Consider the following 11,627-nt stretch of genomic DNA (forward strand, 5'->3'; position numbering starts at 1 on the left):
ACCCTAACCCTAACCCTAACCCTAACCCTAACCCTAACCCTAACACTAACCCTAACCCTAACCATATCAGCTAGATAGTACCAGGGTACATTTCGGTATACCGGACCGTACCCAGGGTACGTTCCGGCAGTACCCCGGGGGACATAGACCGTCTCAGCCTTAGTACTCCAGGTACTAGTCCTCATAGGGTCTATATGTCCCCCAGGGTACTGCTGAAACGTACCCTGGTAACTATCTAGCTGATATGGTTAGTGTTAGGGTTAGGGTTAGGGTTAGGGTTAGGGTTAGGGTTAGGGTTAGGGAGTAGGCGTAGGCGACTCCCTAGACTAGTTAGTGGAGTAGGCGAGGTACGGTCCGGCATATTATTAGATAGTAGTATTTAGTACCAGGGTACGTTCCGGTATACCGGACCGGACCGTACCCAGGGTACGTTCCGGCAGTACCCTGGGGGACATAGACCCTCTCAGCAGTACTAGTAGTACGTAGTACTAGGCCTACTTCACAAGTTTTACAGCCAGTGTACGTACAGTCTACAGTAGGCCTACAGACTACAGACTCAGTAGTCAGTACAGACTACAGACTACAGTTACTGAGTTAGTGAGTTCCCTCTGTGTGCACACAGCTACGGGTTGTTTTTAGTTATAGTTATATTACGTGTACCTAGTAACATCTGTATCTATTTCGTCTTCACTGCTGTCTGATGACTGACGTCGCCTTCGGACATTTCTCTTCGAAACCATTCTAATACAAACTTGATCCTCACAGTCTTCCGCCATGATGCAACATTGATAAAAACTTCCTGGTGCTAACAACCAGTCACCTATCGTATCAGCTACTCAGCTATACGACCAGTCATACAAAAATGGTCTCAATTCACCAATTCCAGTTACTGTTATAGGTCACAGTAAAGTACTATACAGACATAGAAATGATGATGAAGTACATATATGAAGTACATGTACTGCTGAATTAACTTAAAATTTGTAGTACGGTAGAGATTCTGCACTCAATACACACGCACGCACGCACGCACGAACGCACGCACGCACGCACGCACACGCACGCACGCACGCACGCACGCACACCCCACACCCACACACACACACACACACACACACACACACACACACACACACACACACACACACACACACACACACACACACACACACACACCCACAGCAAACAAGGCCACACACACACCAGCACACACTGACGGCACAATACAACACACACGGACAACCACAACACACGAGACACACACACAGCACACACACACACCACACACAACACACACACAGCACACACACACGACCGCACTAACACCACCGCCACGCACACACACACACACACACACACACCACACACACACGCACACGGGACTGTCACATCAACACACACACAGCACAGAACACACAACACACACACACACACACAACACACACACACACGACCCGCACGCGCACACTCACGTCACGCACGGCACGCGCGCGCACACGCCACACTCACGCACGACACACACGCACGCACCACGACACACACACGTGCCAGCGCGCCACCGCACCACACACACTGCACACACACTGTCACCACACACACACACACACACCACAACGAACAACCACACACACACACAACACACACACACACACACACACACACACACACACACACACCAAACACACAAACACACACACACACACACACACACACACGTCGCGCCGCACACACGCCAGCGCACGCGCGCCACGCACACACACACACACACACACACACACACACAACACACACACAGCGCGCGCACACACATTACACCACGACGTCACGCACGCAACAACACGACGTGTCACACACTGTCAACCACGCACGCACGCACACACACACAGACACGCGCACACGCCACACCACACATCACGCCACGCACGCACGCCACGCACGCGCGGCATACATACACAGCGCGCCACGCCGCACACACACTGTCACACACTGGTCACACAGCGCACATTACACACACACGCACACCGCCAACGCACGCACGCACGTTACGACACACACAGCACCCCCGCACACACACGCACAACACACACACACACACCACACTCAACGCACACAGCACACACACACGCAGCGCACAGCACACACAACGCAACGCACGCACACACACCTGTCACACACACACACACACACACACACACACACACACACACACACACACACACACACAACACACACGCACGCACCACGACCAGCACACACACACAGACACGCGCGCGCACACAACACAAGACGCACCCCACACACACTGCTCCCACACACGCACGCACGCACGCACGCACGCACGCACGCACGCGCGCAGTTGACGCCGACGTAATGACGCATAGATTGTTTTCGCCAGGCTCTTGGGATGCAGGACTATACAGCTCAGTGGGTAGCCAGTGAATTTTTTTTTAATTCGTCAGTTGGCGACCAACATACGTTGCACGTTTGGTCACCAATACAGTACGACGGTTTTGGTAGCTATATAGGTACGTTTTGTCACTATAATCTTCTCTTTCGCTCCTCTTCCGCCTTCCCTACACGTACACTCCTGCCTTCCCAAACTACGCGTGAGTGGCAATATATAACTTGTTTCGTGCCTCTCATTCCACCACCCTCCTCACCCACCGCCTGTACCTCTCATTCCACCACCTCCTCACCCACCGCCTATACCTCTCATTCCACCACCCTCCTAACCCACCGCCTCTACCGCCCAGATCCCCACCGTCCTGATCTACTGCCTGTATCTCCGATTCCACCGCGCCCCCTTGTCCCCTTGTCTTCTATCTCCCACCCACCGCCCTCCTCATTCACGGCCCTCTTCATCCGCCACCCACCAATGCGTTATCACACTGCTCTGATATTATCTCCAATCGAGTGGCTTCTAACAAACAAACGCCAACAACAACGCAAAGTAAATATGGGAAAAACTCGTAATATTGTCGTTTTAATTACATTTCATGGTTTTATTAAAACGCGTCTATTACATAAAATAAGATTTTCATCAAGCTTGCAACTCTCAGGTGTACGCGTGGACGAACAGCTGACAGGAGTGTCATTTAGGTTTCTATGGCCACCTCTGATCAAATTGTAAAGTGGCCCCCCCAACAATGCCGAAACAACGAGACAACCTGCGCAGTCGGCGTGCCAACAGCCTGGCATCGCTAGCAGCCGCATCGTAAGCACTGGCAGCCATACACGAGCTGTCATCCATGAAGAAAACAATAACACTATGGCTGAGGCAGACAACACTGGCCGGCTAGTTTTGCTCAAAAATCCATGATTACAGAAAGTGGCTGCGTGACTTTAGCAAGGGCGGCTGCATGACAGAAAAGTGTGAAGGACAACCACGACATTAACAATGACATTGGAGATTGTCACGACACCGCTCCCGCGTGCTTATATGCCACGACGTGTAGGGTCAGCATTAGACATTACCACTCGATAGCGTTGCGATTTGGTGTAGAAGAATCCTAATTTGACTTTAAATAATTAAGATCGGGTTACCAGATGGCAGCACGGTCACTTACAGGATTAGAACAGTCGTTGTTGTCAGCCGAAATTCATAGGCCACGTGTGATAAAATCCGGATTGAATAATAATAGATCTATTATTAATCACTCTTGATAAAATGTATGTCATACAATGCATCAGAATATATAAGATTACATGTTTGCATAGGCATTTTTTTTTAAATTAATCAGTGCTATTTATGCACTTGACACATATTTTCATTCTTTAAAATACCTGCATCAAATACATGTATTTTTGAAACTCGGGGTGCAAATATGAGTAAACCGTACATTATCATAAACACATCTATAAAATGAACATGAAAGACCACTACACCTGCTACTCCAGCAGTGACACCATTTCAGACTTTTGTAAAAGCGGTACTAGACAGCAAAAATAATTAGCACGAGCTAACATTAGTAATGAGGTTTCCATGTGCCAAAAGCTGATACAAGCACAATTTAGCTCCAATTTAATAGACTCAAATGTGCTTTATTTCGTCATAATTAAGCAATTAGGTATGCATTTAGAATTAACAATGTAACGTTTTTTTTATCACGGTTTGTAGCATTCAACTTGCGAACAGTAACGACTAGGGCCACGTCAAGAGTTCTGTATATTACTAGGCTATAGGTTGTTAAAATGGTATAAACAAGAGTCAACAGTTTGTACCAAGTGATGGAGATAATTTTAGGAATCTGTGGCTAAAGCAGATTTAGCTGGAGTGGGTTTTAGTGACAATTTTTTTTTTAATTCTGAAGAGGTCACGTTACTAGAACTGCTAGTGTAGTTAGCTTTCTTAGTCAATGTATAGATATGTTCACAATACCATGTAAGTAATAGTTGGAGGATATTTTTCAGGTTCGCACACCCACATGCTAACAAGCCACGTTTCCACATTATAATAACTATTCACTGCAATATAGCTGTTTATAACTTGACTATGATATGTGCTGCCATCGTTACATCATAAACGATTCAACCATATTAGACAGTGAGTATGCAATGGCACTCTCAGTCTAAACAATGCAGCGTGCCAAATAATACAGAAATGTGTTCACTCTGTTCCTGACACACAGCATGTATGTCATGTATGTATAAATCGTGATGCTAAGGCACAACAGCACCAACTAACAACTAACACTGTCGTATCTTGTTATCACACGCTTTGTCTTGATACATACCCATGGCAATAATAACATTAACATGTCATTTACGTAAAACACGCAATTAATGTGATCATCCAGACACAACCATTATAATTACAAATGCACTGGGCACATGGCATGTCACAGCCATAGACGGTGTTGCAAGCAGTATACATCACGCAGCACTGCGATATGTCTGTAACCTACAAAGGCAGCTGCTATTTTTCAATGTCATCTAAAATTCAACGGCAAACTAATAAAATACATAGCTGCACTTATGTTACATCTTGCCGTTCGCAGCTGAACCAGGCTAGGGAGGAATTAGTAAAACTAGTGCCCTTGATATCAACACAGCTTTGTACATTAAAATAACACACGCCAAACATGTTTTTACTATGACATAAACCACCATTTGGTTTCGGAACGAATCCACCACAACAACGAAAATGTAACGAACACTCCCTGACATTGCCAGGACTGTATGTAGAGATGGCATACCTGATGGCACAGCCCGACATTAGCACTAACATCACACAGTACTGTTTCCTTCTATCTGTTCTAGTCTGTCTCAATCTTGGCCGAAAACTCCAAACGAATTACAATGACGTACTTAAGCCTTATAGCACGAGTGTTTCAAAGACACAAAGATGTAAACTCTGTCACTCCTCACAGATAGTGGGCGGAAGCTATGGACCTGAGACCATCGCAGCACGATAGCTGGTTCAGATATTGGGGCAACCAGGCTGCTTCGGCTGTGAACTCCAGATACTCGCCCAACAGTCTCACATGGTTCTAGATCACAGACACTTAGAGACAACGTGCCTAGAGCTGCAGGTGCACCAGGCTAAAGGTGTTGACACCAGGGACTTTGGCAACTAGCCTCGTACGGCTATTGACACGAGACACCTAGTCTAGTGCGGCTCAACATCTCAGACACTTCCACACCCGTCTAATCTGTGTGTCGACACCAGATATTTGGAAAGCTAGTCATATATGTCCGTTGAGATGAGACACTTAGACGACTGGACTCTTACAGCTGCTGACACCGGATACTTGCACGACCGGTGTGCCGCGTGCAGCTCCTGCAATCCACAGCTGCGCGATCGGACAAGGCCCAGCGCTGCAAGCATAACTACTCGCCGCTCAGGTACAACACCAGGTGGCTTCGCTCAGCACCAGTCCGCCATGTAGTTGAAGTCGCTGAAGAGAGCCTGATCGTCGACGCTGAGCGTGCGGCGGTCTTTCGGCGGCGTCAGGATCGCGCGCTCTGTCGTGAACTCTTCGTCAAAGTTACTAACGTCTTCGGCGTTTCGCTGAAACGTTAACGCAATGCACGTGAAAAATGAGCAGGGAATTTGCAACGTAAACAATAAGATGATAAGAATAACGCTAGAGTAGACGTAACACCCACTGCCCTTACACGTTTGACATCGACAGGTGACCCTCATTTGTGAGACCTCTCGTGTAAGAGAAATTCTAAACCAGCGGGTGATGCACTGATTGCTATGAGATTGATGCTGTGTGAACATCAATGTAGAGAGAGATAAAAGTTAAACGAGATAAATCGAGCAATAACGTTAGAAACAGTATGTGTTGTTAGCGCTATTATTTAAAATGGGCATTGTGAGACACACGAGCACAATGCCTAACATAACTGTTATTACAACTGTACTTACAACAGTCGGTACAAACGGAGGCTTCACCTCCCGTCTCAGCAACTGATCCCAGTCTATGCTCTGAAACATCAGAAATCAATGTTACAAACAAATATTGACTGGCCTGCTACCTGCCACTATCAGACGACAGTGTAGGGCAAGAGTATTGTAAACTAGGGCACAAATTTACCCACAAACTTTAAATTCTTTGCAATAATGTAAAGGCATCAATAAATTGCTTTCCAAGCCACTCCAGCCAGTATACCAGTGTTGGCTACAAAACGGAACGTACGCGACTAACCACATTCACTGGGTGAACGTTAGATTTATACTCTAGCCAAACATCACATTCTAAAATGACTGTGGCATTAACGGTGTTGTCCTCTAAGGACACTGGCAATTTTAACACAGGCACCAGGTGCTATATCAGCACTCACCCTGAAGAAAGGTTGCTTTTTAATATCCTCCGCATCTCTTTCACTCGATCCAAGGCGTCGCTCCGGATTCCGCCGTAGCAACTTGGAATCATCAAAAAAACAATTACTGTTCTATCAGCTCTACACACTTGGCTGAGAATGTTGCCTGTATTTCTCAGGGCACACTTATATAACCAGACATAACACTGCACCATAGCATATATATATATCATAGCTACAGCCATAACCAAACTTGGTTAAAGTGCAGCACACTCTAGCTAGACCATACAAAACATTTATCACTGTAGAAAAAAAAATATACTGAACTGAAGTTACTCGCTTCAAGAAAATGTGCTTTTAGAGTTTTCAATGTAATCGAGTTGTAGTGTATTAGTTTTCGTGAGTGTACAAGTGATCGTGAGGCGGAAGCACTTACTCGGCGCATTATCGCAATGGCTTCCGTGGAGAGAAATCGGGGATAGCGCACTTCATCATTTACAATGCTGTCAAACACCTCCTCTTCGTCATCACCCGGGAATGGAGACTGAAAAACGAGACACGATTTACCAATATATACACATTGGTATGTGCCACTACAGCAACACACATTAACACCTACAGTGAGAACAAAAATCTGTCACCTAAAAATGTATAGTCTACCTACCCCTATAGATCTATAATCTGTGATCAGGCAGTCCTATTTTAGCTATGCTATATAGTTCTTTTAAGAAATATCACTAAACCTCTTCCAGACTACGCACCAAAAACCCACCAAACCATTCACACAAAGACAATCCATAGAAACAAAATCAGAGACATAATCTTCAAACAGCACTCTCTGTCTGTGCAACCCCCTCACAAGACAGCTACTTCTCTGCCAAACACTACCATCTTACTCTCCCCCTTGTACCTCTCCTCTCTCTCGCTCTCTCACTCTCAATCTCTCTGCCTCCCCTCCCCCCTCTCTCTCTTTCCCCTCTCTTGTATGCTCACTCTCTCTCTCTCTTTCCCCTCTCTCGTATGCTCACTATCTCTCTCTCTCTCTCACTCGCTCCCTTACTCCCTCCCCTTCCCCCTTTCTCTCTCTCCCTCCCCTCCCCTCCCCCTCTCTCTCTCTCACCCCTCTCGTGTGCTCACCTCTCCCACCAGCATCTCGAATATGAGCACGCCGAGTCCCCACCAGTCGACGCGCGCGCGCGTGTACGACGTCTCCGGTGAGCACCTCGGGGGCGAGAAACTCTGGCGTGCCGCAGAACGTGCCCGTGCGGTCGCCGAAGCCGATGCCCTCCTTGCACAGCCCGAAGTCTGCGATCTTCACGAAGCCGTCAGCGTCTAGGCAGAGAGTTGTCAAGCTTCAGGTCCCTGCGGCAAGAGAGTACATTATCATGTTGGAGATGTGCGCGTTCTGGCAGGCAGGTTGTCAGTTCACTGCGGAGAGAGAGGACATTATATGTTGGAGATGTGCGCGTTCTGGGAAAGGCAGGGGTTGTCAGTTCACTGCGGAGAGAAAGTACATTATATGTTGGAGATGTGCGCGTTCTGGGAGAGGCAGGGGTTGTCAGTTCACTGCGGAGAGAGAGTACATATAGACCATTGGAGATGTGCGCGTTCTGGGAGAGGCAGGGGTTGTCAGTTCACTGCGGAGAGAAAGTACATTAGCCGTTAGAGATGTGTGCGTTCTGGGTGAGGCAGGGGTTGTCAGTTCACTGCGGCGAGAGAGTACATTAGATATTGGAGATGTGTGTGTTTCTGGGAGAGGCAGGGGTTATTAGTAGCGCTGATGCCACATCTACCTACATGACTTACACACAACACCACTCCGAGGCTTTGGGTCCCACACTCATGCATGCACACGTGCACACGCATGCACACACGCACGCACACGCACACACACGCGCGGGCATAACTCACCGGTACACTATCTTGTGCTCGTGCAGGTACTGAAGGCCGAGTACTACACCAGAAGCGTAGAAGCAAGCGCGCGGGGCTCCGAGAACACACTCAGAATGGATGTGCATCATGAGGTCACCTCGCGCACGCGTACTCCATTACGAAGCAGACGTGGTCCTGCAACAGAACATTGCATACTGTTGTCAGGCGGCGGGGCAACGGTGAAGACGTAGTTCTTATAACGGTGTCTGGCATCCCTGACATCCGTCGTTGGGAGTTGGGGGGGGGGGGGGTTGTACTATAGGAGCAATGTTGACTTGGGGTGCAAATTTAATGTCTCTGTTATCGGGCTATAACGCTGATGTACTACAATGATGTTATTCGTTGCTACAAAAAATAACGATGCTGGTCACAACTACAACAAGAAAGATTCTGTTGGTGGGAATCATGCAAGCCCTCAGTGTATGTACATCTGACCGATAACTTGTAATTTTGCTCCTCATTTCGCTCAACGTATAACTTGCAGTTTACATTTTACCAGCAGCCAAAGGGTCTGCACATGGATAAACTCTCACTAGTGACTACAGACTCAGACTAACCGCAATTATAGCCTGAGTGTTTATCATGCCCGACTCGACTCTATAGTGCAATAATCGAACTCTAACGAACGACACCAGATAATTAGCACAAACGGTGCCTGTTGTCACCTTTGGTCTGGAAGCAGGCAAACAGGTTGATGAGGAACGGATGTCGCATCGCGTTAGCCACCTCGAATATTCTCTTCTTCCGACATGAGCCGATTCGACCTCCTCCGGGAGATGATGTCACCTTTCTTGAGCGCGCTTGATGGCAAACATTTCACGTGTGTGTCTTGTACTCCGACAACAGTACCTAAAAGAGATTAGGTTATGGCATGGGGGAAGCCTTATTAACATCAAACCAAGTCGCTAAGGGCAGCTACAATAGCGTTTTCTACACACTGCTTATAAGTGGTTAACTGGAAGATTAACCAGGAAGGCAATGCCTTGGGCAGTACTTTCCCAATCGAGAACATCCCCAACGTTGGCTTCAATAGTTACATACACCCTTCGTTATGACCGCCACACTTTTGAGTTGGTTAAATATACTCACCTGCCAAAGTGACCTCTACCCAGAACGCTGATACAGCGGAAGTTATCCATGTCGATTCCTGCGGGAAAGTCTGGTTCCCGTGCGACACGGCAGTCACAATTGTTTGGCTCTTCGGTGGTCGCGGTGGGATGCTAGGTAGCACACGAGGTCGCTCCGGAGGCAACGATGGAACTGGCACTGTCAGATACCATGGCAATGTTTTAGGGAATCACGTTTTGCATCTATTTGGTTCTTTTTTTAATGTAAATAGTTACTGCCAAACATTTTTGTTCAGGAAATATCGACGGAAATTGGTAAATCACGGGTTTTCAATTAGAAAAAACAATGGGCTAATGGCACGTAGTAATGCAATCACACCCTGAAGATCAACAAGTGTGAACATGTTAATAAAGTAAAGGCTACATGCAGGGAAGAAGATTGCTATCAGTGCTGATAAATTATGTGAGAGAAGAAAGGCTTGTTTCTACAAAGAAGAAACGCATCAAGTTGGAAGCCATCTTACGAAGTAACTCATATAAACAATACGTTTCTGAGAACGGAAGGTCACTCGTGTACCGCTCCTGCTAGCAGCATCAATACCTATGTCGTAGGCACCTTCGAGATCTTCGTCTAGCACTGGATGTGACCTTTTGTGGCTCACTGATCATAACCACCTGCTCCTCTCCAGGCAAGAAATCGAATGCTGAGAAGTGCAGTCCTGCTGGGGAGAAAACAAAGAAGATATGACGTCCAGGCCAATGGCGTGTTTTCACGGCACGGCCGCAACGGAGAACTTTCAATTCACGCCTGCCCGCAGGTGTGAATTGTCGATTCGCTGAGCAAATTTTAGCGATCATCTGAGAACATTGTAAGAAAAACCTCGACTTAATTGGCCTAGCGCGAAGGAGCGTATACGCGTTGTAGTATCTGGATAATAACAGCGATCACATCAAATCGCCACAGCACAAAAAACTTCATGCTGTTATTGTTATATCAGCATGCGCAAAATAAGATGCCATTAAATCGTCGGGTCAGAACGCACATGCATAATTATACGTCGCCACAAAAAAACATGGGCAGAACCTGTATAAGACAGTTATGCCAGTCGAGTTAAAAACGGCCGAAGCAGATTATAGCAAGCCAAAAACACGTGTTAGTTTGATTAAAACAATAAATACAACTGTAATAGCATTGTTAATGTGGCATACCCTACCACACGGGAAAACTGCTGGTAGAGTCATTACTAAGATTGGTAACACGCGGTGGTACGATACAATATCAATTATCCTAGATAACCAACCATAAAACTAGAAATCACGAACTGAAATTAGTGAAAAGAGCCAATATAAATGAGAAATCACGGTAATTTCTATCCAGCACTCACAACTCACGAAAGGCAGGCAAACACATGCGAGAAAACAATCAAACTGTCAGTATGGGGCGCCCGCGATGGGGTCAGCGGATTTACCAGGCCTGATGCTTGTGAGTGACAGCACATATCAGACACGAAGATCAGAGATGCCAACAATATTTGAAGCAATCTTAGTTTCTGGCCATCAAATTAGTAGTTCGAGGGTCATGTAGTGACGCCGAGTTTGCTAGGGTGGTCCGCATGCCACCGCGAAATGTTTTGATTCCGAGATGCAATTTCCTGCATTCTGAGGGGCAACAATGAGAATAAATTGACAAAAAATGACAACAATTCGTGAGTTTGATACAAATTGCGTAGTGGTGCAAAAGGAATAGAAATTCGTATAAATACGAATAAATCGTAGTGGTTGGATTCTCTGCGAGATGGTCACCTGTGAACAATCCCACAGGTTGCATAACGTCGTAACCATATCGGGATCTCTCTCTTT

The 11,627-nt window shown here is 46.7% G+C and overlaps 2 protein-coding genes across 5 annotated transcripts in view; both read right to left on the reverse strand.

The window, feature by feature from the left end:
• The window catches only part of LOC106806200 (uncharacterized protein C9orf78-like), an 11,094-nt gene extending 10,282 nt beyond the window's left edge, over positions 1-812 (reverse strand). For 2 of the 3 annotated variants that reach the window (XM_014808067.1, XM_014808066.1), the window contains exon 1: positions 661-812. In XM_014808067.1, the coding sequence (XP_014663553.1) occupies positions 661-776 (116 nt within the window). In that variant the 5' untranslated portion in view covers positions 777-812. The remainder of the gene's footprint in view (positions 1-660) is intronic. The other variant, XM_014808068.1, reaches the window with a different exon arrangement.
• Positions 813-2,975: 2,163 nt separating this feature from the next.
• LOC106806203 (serine/threonine-protein kinase N2-like) overlaps positions 2,976-11,627 on the reverse strand; it is a 34,402-nt gene continuing 25,750 nt past the window's right edge. For both annotated transcript variants that reach the window (XM_014808070.1, XM_014808069.1), the window contains exons 10-13: positions 7,205-7,312; positions 6,790-6,870; positions 6,374-6,433; positions 2,976-6,010 (exon numbers count right to left, since the gene is read on the reverse strand). In XM_014808070.1, the coding sequence (XP_014663556.1) occupies positions 5,867-6,010; positions 6,374-6,433; positions 6,790-6,870; positions 7,205-7,312 (393 nt within the window). In that variant the 3' untranslated portion in view covers positions 2,976-5,866. The remainder of the gene's footprint in view (positions 6,011-6,373; positions 6,434-6,789; positions 6,871-7,204; positions 7,313-11,627) is intronic.

Source organism: Priapulus caudatus, unplaced genomic scaffold (assembly GCF_000485595.1).
Source record: "Priapulus caudatus unplaced genomic scaffold, Priapulus_caudatus-5.0.1 Scaffold147, whole genome shotgun sequence".
In the NCBI taxonomy this organism is placed as follows: domain Eukaryota; kingdom Metazoa; phylum Priapulida; class Priapulimorpha; order Priapulimorphida; family Priapulidae; genus Priapulus; species Priapulus caudatus.